At 37.2% G+C, this 13,740-nt stretch overlaps 2 protein-coding genes across 2 annotated transcripts in view; one reads left to right on the top strand and one right to left on the bottom strand.

Annotated features, from left to right (window-relative positions):
* Window positions 1–1,185, bottom strand: part of LOC107655920 (oligophrenin-1-like) — a 36,409-nt gene extending 35,224 nt beyond the window's left edge. Inside the window, exon 1 of the mRNA XM_016443543.1 lies at window positions 614–1,185. Coding sequence (XP_016299029.1) covers window positions 614–767 — 154 coding nt within the window. The 5' untranslated portion in view covers window positions 768–1,185. The remainder of the gene's footprint in view (window positions 1–613) is intronic.
* A 1,208-nt stretch (window positions 1,186–2,393) lies between these two features.
* LOC107655918 (protein YIPF6-like) lies at window positions 2,394–8,609 on the top strand. The gene is made up of 7 exons (XM_016443542.1): window positions 2,394–2,472; window positions 3,886–4,014; window positions 4,534–4,612; window positions 4,755–4,797; window positions 4,887–5,012; window positions 6,569–6,726; window positions 7,612–8,609. The coding sequence occupies exons 1-7, from the start codon at window positions 2,440–2,442 to the stop codon at window positions 7,731–7,733; spliced, it is 690 nt and encodes a 229-aa protein (XP_016299028.1). The 5' UTR covers window positions 2,394–2,439; the 3' UTR covers window positions 7,734–8,609.
* The last annotated feature ends 5,131 nt before the right edge of the window (window positions 8,610–13,740 follow it).

Genomic DNA, 13,740 nt, shown 5'->3' with positions numbered 1-13,740 from the left:
TATGTCTGCACTATGTTTGTACTTTCTTCTACACTGGAAGCTCCTGTCGTCAAGTCAAATTCCTTGTGTGTGTAAACATACTTGGTAATAAAGCTCTTCTGATTCTGATTCAGATATAAGCCAAACAACAGAAGAGGAAGGATAGTGAATAGTGAGAAAGGCTGATAGTTATAATATCCGAGTTCATATGACTACTGGCTCTCCTCCGCTTTTAATCATCTGGTTGACACTTTCACACCATCTCTAAACTTTCCAGTCCAATTCCATTTACTAATTTGGAAAATGGAAGGTGCCTGCTATAAATAAATCAACAGTGTCCTAAAAGTGCTTGCCAGCATCTCTGAGAGGGGGAGCTTCCCAGAGCTGCTCACCATCTGCCAGATCACTCCCTCCCCTTTCTCATAATCTCCTTTAAAACTGACCAGGGACCCGCAAGTGAAACCACATGCAAAAAGCCTTACGAGTGTAACTAAATATATTTCTTGCATTAAAACACAATTATGCACTTCTTTATTGCATGTCTTTAATCGTCTTCTCGGGTGTGCAAAGGCGGAGACCTCCATCCACCTCCCGCAGAGAAGACCAGCACGACTGCTGTAAAACACCAGTTTACCTTTAATCGCGTTGATCACATTGTTCCCGTCCTTAATGACATCCTTTAGGAACTTGTTGGTTTTTTCCAGCTCGTTTTCGTAGCATTTCAATCTCTCTCTGAAATCCGGACTGTCGGAGTAACAATCGCTGAACTCTAGTGGAGGATGCCCCATTCTCACCCTCGGACCGATCAATGAAGAGAACCGGCCTTTTGTTGTCAGTCAAGTACGCAAACCACGACAAACGTGCCTTTTGATCACTCGGCGGTATTAATCAAGTGGATTTCGATTAATAGGCTTCGATAAAGTTCCCCATTTTTGACATACTGGATGAGATGCAGTTGTAAATAAAACAACTAACGTTATAATCCAGCGCTCCAGTAGTGACTGTCTCCGTGTGCACGCGGTATTGCTAATTCAGTCGAGCAATTCGAGTGGCAAAGTAAAATTTAAAAGTGCTGATAAAGAAAGTATTTGTATATCAATACTTTTCCTTGTTTTGGGAGCGGAGGGGACTGACAAATGCGGGCAGGGCTACATACTGAGTACACCCACATCATTGGGCGGCAAAATGTCACTAGTTAGTAGCTAGGGAATGTTGTTTTTATGGGACGTACCGTTTCCTTCCTCTGGGGGCGCTTGAGGGTTCACAAAAGGAAATTCTCCATGGAGTTGCATTGAAATGTAAGGGTGCATTTCGTTTCACTGCACTCAATATATAGACTGGAAAGTATAACCGTTTAAATCTATTATTTGAAACTGTTGGTACCTCAAATACAAATGGAAACGTGCGCCTAGAAATTATATTAAATTGTTAATAAAGGATGATGATATTCAGCAATCATAAACGACTATGATTGGTTTATCCTGAGCAGCGCTTTGAAAAGTAACACTTTTAACGTGACATGCCGCTAACGTGGCACGTCAACAGTGATCTAGACAAAAACATTGGACCCGAAACAGTGAAAGTGGGACATTTAAATAGCCAATGCGTTGGAATATACAGTTAATAGTTTAAATAAAATAATTATTATGTAGATACACCGTGCTTGCCCAATTATTGACAACATCCGGGCCACTAAGCCTCATACCTCAGAGTCAAGCTAGTTCTCATTCTACCCGCATTTTGTATTTCTAAACCCACAATGACTCCGACCCTTAAAGAGGCCGACGCTCTTATAGATTTGAATGCATGTTTCATTGTGATAATATGATTTCTAGGCTCTGAGCAGCTAAAACAGGTGTGTCAAACTCAATTCCTGGAGGGCCGGAGCCCTGCAGAGTTTAGATTCAACCCTAATTAAACACACCTGATCCAACTAATCAAATCCTTCAGGCTTATGTGAAAACGACATGGTATGTGTGTTGGAGCAGGGTTGGAAGTTGGAACAAAACTCTGCAGGGCTCCGGCCCTCCAGGAATTGAGTTTGACACCCCTGAGCTAAAACATAGGGCATAGTGTACGTTAAGGACATTTACAACCTTTAACGTGTCCATTTAACTACTAATAAAATATGTGAACTTTACAACTGACACATTATTAATCAAATATAACAATGACTGAGCCGAATTTATAAATTCAAGAGCTGAGAGGCTATTTCAGAGTAACTAATACAAAAATTTCGTTTAGTTAGAATTTATGATAATAATATCAATAATAATACTGATGATAATAATAATAATTATTATTATTATTATATTTTTTTATTATTATTGTCATTATTATATTTTTTATTTTATCATTATTATTATTATTATTATTATTATTATTATTATTATTATCCGCTCAGTGGCATGTTGGCGTTTTTGACGTCATACGTCCGATGACGTACCCGTATCCGTGAAGATGGCGGAAGTGGAGGAGTCTAGCAAGCCTTTGGTAAGGGACAAAACATGCTTTTAAACGCTTAAACATCTTTAAAACACGTTGTCAGCTTTTTCATGGAGTTTTTGTTTTTGTCTGTATGGTTACCGATCCTGAATGGAAGCTGGAGAATTTGTAAATGCGTCAGTAAAGCTCTGTAATACATGTAAACGCAGATTCTCAGCTCTAAAGAACATTTACTACCTTAAAAGAGTGTTTAAAACATCTCCCAAATGTCCGTATTGACAGATTTGCTGTTTTCTAGTGGAAAACAGGAGTAAGTTACGCGTTTTATCGCGCAGTCTTACCAAACTATGTAAACAGTGACAGTGGAAAATCATTCTCTCTCTCTCCCTATGCAAATATTTCCACATAGTGAGGTAGATATGTGGGGGCGTGTTAGAACAAGCCGTTTTAGGGGGGCGTGGCAGAGTCTTAACTTTGATAAAGAATATCTCTTTGGTTTTGAGACTTTAGTCTTTGCAACTTCAGGGATCTTATCTATGCACAATCAGCTTGTAACACTCCAAAGAGAAAGGAAAACTTGAAATCGCATCATATGACCCCTTTAAGTGTTTATTTATTCGCTGTGTTAGTGCAGACATTTTAATTATGAGAGTCGCCCCAGTCTAAAATGTTAGTTATTTGTTAATTTAACGATAGGAATAATCGCGACAGAGATATGTTTACATTTTTATATTCCTTATATATCCACTAGATTCAGGTTATGTTGTAATATAGGCTTGATATGACGTTTCGGTGCATGTCAGTATGTTTCGAAGAGTTAAAAAGTTAACCTTGCTATCCCTTTATGAATATTTGTGAAAATGTGATTTTGTCTACATATATCTCAGTGATTGATAAACTTTGGGCTCCTCCCTGATATACGTTATATCATTTAAAACCTTAAAGTCTCAGTGTGACAAACAGCAGGCACATTTTTAACGACACCGGGCAGAGAGAGCATGAGGAACAGTCAGGAACACTTCTGTCTCGCCTGTTTAGGTATCCTTTTTCAGGACAAAGTTTAAAATAGTGTACAAATTATCATCAGTATATAACCTGAAACAGTCTCACTTTCACCATTCAGTAATTTGCTTGCCTGTTGTTTTATTCTTGTTTGCCTGCCTCTTCAGCTAAATGAGCTGACTGTTCAGTTGCTATAGTAACTGTCTCTTATTGTGAAGAAAACAGAAACACTATTACAAATGACGTTAATGTTAATATTGAGTTAATTCAATGTTAGCGCTTTTAGTTAATCATAATTATATTTATTTACCTTGTTTAAGAAGACAATCAACACAGTCCACAGACCAGTGGACCACATTTTTAGAATCACTGGCATAGATGAATGTGAACGGCATGCAAAGTGTTCTGGGTCTCTGGATTTGCCATAAATGATTTACACAGTCATTCTTCATGTCACAGTTTGCGGGTTTGTCTGACATCTCAATCTCGGAGGACATTCCAGTGGAGGGAGATATATCTGTCCCGGTGGGCTCACAGAACCCTGACGATGATTTCTCAACACTGGATGAGCCTGTCAAAGACACTATTGTAAGTGAAAACTTTTGTTACAGGGGAGTGATCGATATATTGGCAAAAATGAAGAGATAATGCACATTTGTTCAAATGTTTAGTGTGGATATTTATAATGAGGGAACAGATTCTGAGTGCACCAGTGTTGTTATTGTTCAATGAAACTAAACTAGTCAAAGTTATTGAAATAAAGCTGAAATAAAAAATCTAAATATTAGATGAAATGCGTACATGAAAATTAGAAATGTTGTCTTGGCAACTAACTGAAATAAATATGTTTAAGTTGAAGTACTAAAATCACTAAAACTGAAATAAAAGAAATATTTTAAAGAAATGACAAAAGCACACAACAAATACTAAAACTTAAAATAAACTAAAATGAAAACTAAATATGAAAAGGCTAATTCAACCTATTAATAAATATCATAATAGTATATAATAATACTAAAATAACACTGGATTGCACATTTAACAGTACTTCTGTCTGAGTTTAAGCAGCGTTTCTTACTATCTCTTTGCTCTGTTTGTGGGTCTCAGCTGAGGGATCTGAGAGCCGTTGGGCAGAAGTTTGTCCATGTGTTGTACCCCAAGAAAAGTTCTGCACTACTCAAAGACTGTGAGTCTATCATTTACATTTCATCAGTCGCTGATGACACATTATCAATCGCAGATTCCATAAAAAATGTGGACTATATATTATCACCTATTATTAAAAATGCTAAATGTTCTAATAAAGAGCATGTATGTGTTCTTTTTAGGGGACTTATGGGGACCTCTCCTCCTCTGTGTCACTCTGGCCTTGTGAGTATTAACGCTGTCAGATCAGTCCCAGTCAGAACTATTGTCACTATGCAGCAAATATAATATATTTATAATATTGTCTATACTAGAATGCTGCAGGGTGGTTCTGCCGACAGTGGGGAGGATGGCAGGCCACAGTTTGCAGAAGTCTTTGTCATCATCTGGTTCGGTTCTGTAATCATAACCCTTAACTCCAAACTCCTGGGAGGAACAATGTGAGTAAACAGTCAGATTTTCATTTATACTAATTTGCTTGCATAAAAGTGAGCACCTCAAATCTTCATTTTGGAGGAAGTGTTGAGTTAATTTGGTTTTCATGTTGTCAGTTTATTTAGTCGGTAACTGAATATGCACATTAACAGGGTTTCCGCGGGTCCTTAAAAAGTCTTAAATTTGATTGCATCAAATTTAAGGCCATAAAAAGTCTTAAATGGTACAAGAAAGTCTTAATTATGATTTCAGGAGGTCTTAAATTTGGGGATGGAAAGACAGGAATTGCGATACAGCTTAATGTGACGATTAAACTTCAAAGGGCTTTGATTTCATTGCATGAGTGCTGCACGTTTCAAATTCTGCTGCTTTGTGTTCTGCCATTACCCAGGAAACCGCTATATTTCTGCTGTTCCGAAAAGGTCTTAAATTTGAGCTTAAAAATCTTGCAGATACCCTGATTAAAAAGAAGTGTCTTAAGCCGAACCAAATGGTTGCCTGTGATTTAGCAGCTGTACCTACCAATGGGAAGTTGTTTTCATTGCTAGAGGTAGAAAAGAGTGCTTTATTTCAGTGTAATGGGAAAGCAGGTGCAGCAGAATTGACCATTTTATGCCACTGACCACTGAGGGAACAGAGTGGGGGTGATAGTAATTGTTTCTTTTAGCCCCAGAGACCCAAGCATTGATATTCCATTTTTTTCACACTTAAATATGCCTTTAGAAAGCCATTAGTCATAAAAACCAATTAGTTTAGAAAAAGTTGTATCCGGTATAATTAAAAAATTGCAACACTGGGAATTTAGGGTTGCAAAATTTCACCAGTTTTTGATACGGTAAGTGAAAGTTCTGACTTCCCAACACAATTCAGCTCACAAATAGATTTTATCACTTAAATACTTTAATAAATGTTCATATAAAATCATATTTAAAGTATAACCAATAATTTAAATATGCCTTCATTTTTGAGAACAATAGAAAAATGTTTGACCCCCCTAATGCCCAGCTTGTTCAAAATTTCAAGACATGGACAAACAGAAATATATATATATATTATTATTATTATTATTTTTTTAAATAAGATATTGATATCTGATGCTTAAAACTGTGGCACTTAATATGCAAATCTTGTCTCACAAAAAGAGTTTTAACTGTGATAAATTTCAGATTGTCAGACTTGATTTTTACTTATTAGCCGTCTTATATTATTTTTAAAATCAAGTTCCATCCTACAGTTTTTTTTAATTTTTTTAATCATCTTTCATTCAGACATTTCACATTACAGAAAGAGATGGTAACCCTCGTGCTGCAAAACATCTGCAGGATTTTGACCTTTATAAAGAGATGTCTCTATTTCTAATTGGTGAAACCCCTCTTCCCCCAGTGCTCATTACCACAGTAAAGGTTGTTTGTTCATTTGTTAGTAACATGAGTTTGACTGAATTTGCAAACTGTTCATTAGCTTCTTCTAGACAATTTAGAGTGCATAATAATTACAGCTGAGTTTGAGCACATTACTGAAACAATGTCATTGACTCCTTTTTCACTTTTTGTCTGTACAGATCATTTTTCCAGAGTCTGTGTGTGTTGGGGTACTGTATTCTTCCTCTGACTGTGGCCATGATAGTTTGCCGTATCGTTCTTCTGGGAGCATTAAGCAGCGTCAGTTTTGTTGTCCGTCTCATAGTTGTCACCGCCTCCTTCTGCTGGTCAACGTTTGGTAAGAATCTAAATCGTTTATCTGTTTCAGCAATCCCAGAATACTAAAGGCCCAGAGATTGTTCTATTTAAATAAACTGGATTGATGTTTCTAGAAGAAACGTTTAGAATCCATTTATGTTGTCTGCTGGTGCACCAGATGAGCCTGATTGGCCGACTAGCTCCTCAGGCAGTGCGTGCAGCCACCACCAGGAGGCAGTGCAGACTCATTTAATGTTTTTTTGTTTTTAATTTTAACGCTTCATATGCATGATAGAAAAAAATAAATACAACTTACATTTGAATGGCTCACAGTGCAAAATAAATAAAAGTGCAATAACAATATTCCTAAAAGAATAGCCTGGTAGTGACCAGTATTATTTTAGTATTATGTATATATTAGTTAATATTTTTTTTAATTAGCTCTCATTTTAATGTTTTCAGTTTTCCTTTTAATTTTAGTTTAATTGTGTTATGTGCATTTGCCATTTGTATTGTTTATATATATATAGCTTTAATTCATTTATTTATTTTTAGTTTTAGTCAGTTTATTAAACTTATTTACTTAAGCTAGTTGCCAAGGCAACATTTCCCGTTTTTAAGTTTTCATCGCAGATTTATATTTTCTATTATTTCAGCTTTATTTCAGTTACCTTAAATTATTTTGTAATGGTTTAGTTTTAGTTAACAGTAACAAAAAATAATAATAATTCTGCAGTGCTGGCTAAAATTTTAATTACAAGCAGTCTTATCAACAATAAATTACATAGGGAGCATCAATTAACACAGATGTCAGATTACTCGGTTTTCTGTCATGACACTCATTGTGTCTCTCTTGTACACACAGTCTTTAGGGGGTTTCAGTGAGATCTGAGCTCATATTTCTATGCGTGTCTTTCATTTACAGCCTCCACAGCATTTCTTGCAGACAGCCAACCGGCCAATAGGAAAGCCCTGGTCGTGTATCCAGTGTTCCTGTTCTACTTTGTAATTAGCTGGATGATCCTGACATTTTTGCCTTCTCCTTAGCACGCAAATACCATATGCCAATTACAAAATGAACTCCTCCCCTTCAATAAGACAACCAGCAGACTGTCAGGGAGCTGGCCGGTGATTGGCCTAGCCTAAAATGAGACGGAGCATTTTGATGGACACTCATAAAGGGACAGTAAGGGGATTATTGCATAGATACCACACCTCCCCATCCCTCATTCACAGTTGGATGAGAGGAGAGAAAAGGAATGGAGGACACTAATTCTTCAGTTAACAACAGCTTATATGTCTTCATTATATGAATGTTTTGTTGTGTGAGGAATGTCAGTGCCCTTCTGAGCAGTTCCAGGTGTACCCACACCCCCAACATTACTATGTTTTGTGTGTCTCGGCTATGACTTTGTGTGTGGATGTGTTTGCTCAAGTGTAGTATATGTGACTATGTGAGTGTGCATGCATTTGTTTTTGTGTCTGACTGAGCATTGTCTCTGTTGGGAGAATTATTCAGCTATCATCAGGCCGCACATTCACATCTGTCCCCTCACATTGTTGCACACAAATGTTTCTTTTCTTTGTTCTGAATAATGTTTGGGCTTACATTTATTTTTTCGTTGGTGGAAGTTAGTACATTCCTGAAAAAAATAAACATGGACTTTAATAAGTACTGCATAGACTGTATGAGCTCTGTCTTTTTTGCACACAGAAAATGAAAAATGTATCTTCAGGTTGAATTGGAAGTGCTGTTTCTCTATGTATAAATGTGGTCTGTCATTTAAACAATATTTTCACACACTTCTTGCTGTCCATTTGACAAAGATGGTCTTCCCATACACAGTCTCTCGTCATATAAAGACACACATCAGCAATGTGTCTTTTTGTTTCCCTCACATTGAGAAACACACACAGAGTCTTCACTCCTCTCTCTCTCTCTCTCTCTCTCTCTCTCTCTGCCTTTGCCGCTCTATGTGATAGTAGTTCTAATTAGACGTTCCATCTTGTATGTCTAAAAAAAGACTATTTCACTTCTAATGCATTGCAGCACCTGAACCATAAGGTGCAACTGAGGCGTGTGCTGATTAAATAAAGGTGTGTGAGTGTTAGAAAATACAGTTTTATTGTGGCCAGCCTAAGGCACACCTGTGCAATAATCATGCTGTCTAATCAGCATCTTGATATGCCACACCTGTGAGGTGGATGGATTATCTCGGCAAAGGAGAAGTGCTCAAAACAACAGCAAAGACTGTTTTACAGCTATACTATCTGTTGAGGCCTGACATTTTATATTGTTTAAAAGAGGTGCATGGTAATGAATTCTGGATATAATTAATATGTGAATGATGTGCCAGCTGCTGATTAAAGTCTAAGATTGATTGTTTGAAGTTTAAATGAGATCTCCAGCTTCTGTAGAGGGCAGGCTGTGCATGGGAGACATAAACACGCTGCAGCTCAACAAACCGTTGTGTTTGCTTACATGTTTCTTTAAAACACCTTAATGAACCCTTGTTCCTCCATTTATACTCAACAGTTAAGCGAGTAATCAGTGTATATACAGTGGGGAAAAAAAGTATTTAGTCAGCCACCAATTGTGCAAGTTCTCCCACTTAAAAAGATGAGAGAGGCCTGTAATTTTCATCATAGGTATACCTCAACTATGAGAGACAAAATGAGAAAAAAAAATCCAGAAAATCACATTGTAGGATTTTTACTCTAAATACTTTTTTGCCCCCCTGTATATATATATATATATATATATATATATATACATAAAGAAAGAAAGAAAGAGTGCTGAGCTCTGTTATGATGAGGCTGGCTCTTTATACCATGTACCATCACACTTTGTGTGCGTCATTTTCAGAGCAGCTGCAGTCTGTCAGAATGAATGATCACAGACTCTCTATGGTCCAACTCCAGGCTGCTGTAGAGGCGCCCCAGAGCATTGTGAGCACTGGCCTGAGTACGCCACTGTTTCTGGCCAACCGGAGATTATGGCACAGAGAAAAAACCCTCCTCACAGGTCACCTAAAAGCATGATACTAAAGTGCTGGAGCCTCATTAGAGCAATACCATTCCTAGGTCCAGGCCCAGTACAGGGGGCTCAACCTCACCAGCGTGCCAGATACCTGAGCTTTATCACATTGGTGTATTCTGACACCTTTGGTTCTGCTGGTCCTTTTCAGTCCTCTTTTCTCTCCCACATTGCTCCCTGTCCACTCTATACTGTGCTATACAAATAAAAATGCTGCAGAAAGGTGTTCTGGCAGTGGAAGGTGTATGTGTGCACAAGACAGAGAGGCTTGTTTCATTACATTAATAACAGCAATAAGAAGGTTCACTGCTGGGGCAGAGGAGAAAGGTCACTTTCAACTATGAAAGATCCATCAGAGCAGCTGCTCCAAATCTCTAACATGATCATTACAGTGTTTTCAGACTCCAGACCTGTCTTACGCTCTCTTTCTGTTTGAACTTCTAAAATATCAACATTTTAGGGGATGCTGGTACACTGTGGCTCAGCTGACCTAGAGATGTTTTTCACCTGCTATTCAGGACAGAAGTAGGACCGCTGGGACTCATTATGGCTCTGTCACAGCAGTCGATCAAAATCCAGCCTCATCTGCTAGTTCTGTGGCTGGGCTTCTTCTCACAATCTGCAAACAACAGATATCCATCTATCAAAGTGTTTATATTGTACTATGGGTATCAATACATTTCCAATAGTCTGCACCAAAATTGTGTAACCAAATTAAATTATGAATTATAAGATTTTGTGACGAATGAATCAGGCACTGATGCTTTTGGATGGTTAGGATCTATTTGATCTCTTTTTATTTGTCTGTTTTCATTTTTTCTAAATGTTATACCCTTTTTATACAAGATTATTCTGTATGCAGACCTATTTTACCTGTGCATATGAGAAACATGATGATTATTTTAATATTACATTAGGACATTTAGTATTTTGGCCATAGAGAGTACAGGCAAAATTAAACTCTGCCCTTGAACATTTTTAAAGGTATCAAATATATATAGTCTTTCCTGACACTTGCAATCAGCGACATGAGGTGTGTCCCAGAGCACATGACACATTTTCACTTTTCTGTCATTATACAGCCAGGATTTTATGGGAGCAAAGAGGAAGGTAATATTGGTCTTTAATAACCTCAGACATGGACAAATTAGAAAATGACTCTTGTCTTGTATTTGATACAAAATATTTTTCAATACTTTTCTTATATGTGTATATTTGTGTGTGTGTGAGAGAGAGAGAGAGAGAGAGAGTGTGTGTGTGTACACAACTGTTTTGGGTTTCATGAAGTCTATGTGTTTTTCACATTACACAGTAGATTGACTGGGGATCACACACAACCTTTCACTAGAATTCCCGCCAACTTGGTCTCGTTTACAAAATGCATGCGCAAGAAGTGATACAAAGTCTACAACTCCTCCCCAAACGCTCTGTGTCTTGCTCTCTCATTGGCTGTACAGTAAGTCATTGTAGATGTCATTTACAGTCAAAACACATTTCACACTGTAAAACTCTGAGCTGCAGACAGGTCCAGAGCCTGCTAAATATTTATAAATATCGCATCTTTGATAATTCACACTATGCGATTGTCACTCCGATTGAACACCGATTTGCCTTAAATTACGGGCTTTTGTTGTTGATCTCCAGACAACTGTCAATGAGTGGAAATCGGGCCTAAAATTATGTAATATATACCCGACATAAGTTATTATGTTTATGGCAGTTTACTTGAATAACACATCTGGTATAATGTCAGAGACAGCTCAATATACGGCCTCTGACCTTAGTGTTACAGCCAAACAAATGCAAGAAAGCATGTCCAATATGTTTAAATGGAGCGCACATTGGCAGTGTGTTGACAGCGCTCTCATTTGTGCTCATGTGCATGCATAAATTATAGGTCCCAATTCGCATACTTATGCATGCCATTTCGTAGTAAAATAGTGTGAGTCGTGTGGAAATTCCAAGAAGAAGAAGTACACTTCAAATACCTGGATGATGCACTAATTTAACTAAAAAGACTAAGTGTGCAATGTTCTGCTGAATTCAGAAAATTATAGAAGTATAGAACTACGTCTCTGACTATTTCTGCAATAAAGAAAAATATGGTTAAAAAATAATATGTTGTATGCATTCAGAGAAGCGGGGCTTTCAGACTCAGAAGCTGATGACAAAATATCCATACAAAATTCATAAACTAGATGGTTGAGGACATAGTGCACATGTTTCTGCCTTGGCCGTGTGGGTGGCATTAGCTTGTCATATCATTCAAAATCTCAAGTAATGCAAGGTAAAGGAACGTGGCTATCTTAAAAATCCATGTTGGTGCTGTTTGTGATAACTTGAGTCAGTCCTGCACAAGTAGAAAAGAACAACAGCGCAGGAAAGCAGAAGAATTTTTCAGCTTAGAATCTTTCCTCTTTGGAGACAATAACGCAGAACATCAGAGAAAGACGACACTGGGCCTGTCTCTAAGGAAGTGGCAGTTGTGACCTGAATGTCAAAAGAACATTTGTTGTTCTCAATGTTAGCCGGTTTAAATGACTTTCTTGAGAGATGAGTGCGCAGATTGCTCTTTCAAACCCTCAATGCTTCTATTAGAGATCAGAAGCACATATCATAAACATGTCCTGGTAACAACATCTCTCTAAAATACATTTGCAACCGCATCTGGATGCAATAAAAATTTTCTCTGAAAAGATGGAACCAAAAATGACATGTTTTATATCCCTGGAAGGATGAAACTGGCTTAAGAGTGAGCAAAACCTTTTCCATTTGAGAGCAAAACTGGTTATAGCAGGGAACTGCATCATGGCAATTGTTGGTGGTTTGTTATGAGCTCTTATATCATTTGTGTACATAATGTTTAGTATAATATTATGTTTACCTCAATTCAGTTCAAATTTTGTATGCTGTTTCATCATGATTCAGCTGTTTATCACAGACAGAGCCATTAAGGAAACTCTTTATTTATAGTGCAAGGTCTTTCGGATTATTCATCTCTGTCAATTATAGCATGTTTTTGTCAAAGTGTTTGCATATTCTCATTTTACTTCGTTCAGTTACTGTCATCCTTTTTTCTTTTTTCTTTTTTTTTTGGAGTGGAACTGATCAAACTTCCTTTTTTCAGAATCCATTTGTACAACACGAATGTTTAAAAAATAGGTGTGAAATTAATCATCATTTTATTAGAAAATATTCCATAGTGAGCCTTTGAATTATATAATGTTAAAAAAAAACTCCTTCAGGAAGTAATTTTGAGAGGTTTGGAAATAATGAAGGGCATATATTGTAGTCTGCACTGGCTGAAATTTTGATTAGTCATTTCCTCCTGATTGAGCTAGAATGAATCAGATAATGTGAAGAAAGTCAGTTAATGGTGATTGACAGGTCATTTACAGTGGTGTTTAGTTTTAAAATATTTTTTTGACAGAGAAACAGAAATGATGATAATGATGAGAGAATTCTTATGTTGATCATTGTTACGCTTGATGTTATATTGCAGGGTGACACTAAGGACTTTGTATGGAAATTATGTTTTCAGATCAATCAGAGTCAGAGTGCCTGCATAAACTATAAGGACATTCAATGTCCTTATTATAACTAATAATCAAATTGACTGCACACACTGATAAAACTTTAATATTGATGTGTCTGGTTCAATCTTCACAAGGATCCAGCCATGAGCCAACACAGGTGTATTTGAGGAAGGCAATTTTACACCAGGTTGCTTAAGGGAGGTTTTCCATGTAATGAGTGAAATTTTGGAAATGAATTCCACTGATCCTGTCTATGTAATGATAAATAGAGAATATATCTGGATGACTGTTAATGAGCTGAATGTAGATTATGAGACGCAGAACTTCCTCTAATGCAGTATCTCAAATGAGTTTGAGACAAATCTGCTGACGGAGGTCAGGGACACATTCTTCTGTGTGTAGGCCTGTGTAAAGGTGTGTGTGTGTGTGTGTGTGTGTGTGTGTGATCTCTGGCATGCTGGAGTGGGAGAGTGAAAACACT

The sequence above is a fragment of the Sinocyclocheilus anshuiensis genome, unplaced genomic scaffold (genome assembly GCF_001515605.1).
Source record: "Sinocyclocheilus anshuiensis isolate Anshui unplaced genomic scaffold, SAMN03320099.WGS_v1.1 scaffold860, whole genome shotgun sequence".
Lineage (NCBI taxonomy): Eukaryota > Metazoa > Chordata > Actinopteri > Cypriniformes > Cyprinidae > Sinocyclocheilus > Sinocyclocheilus anshuiensis.
This window is presented reverse-complemented; position numbering and strand designations above follow the sequence as displayed.

Excerpts from the sequence above, each read along its gene's own strand:
- LOC107655918 (XM_016443542.1), top strand. The coding sequence starts at position 2,440 with ATGGCGGAAGTGGAGGAGTCTAGCAAGCCTTTG. Across the intron at positions 4,613-4,754 it reads TTCTGCACTACTCAAAGACT|GGGACTTATGGGGACCTCTC; the intron begins GTGAGTCTATCA and ends TGTTCTTTTTAG. Across the intron at positions 4,798-4,886 it reads CTCTGTGTCACTCTGGCCTT|AATGCTGCAGGGTGGTTCTG; the intron begins GTGAGTATTAAC and ends TGTCTATACTAG.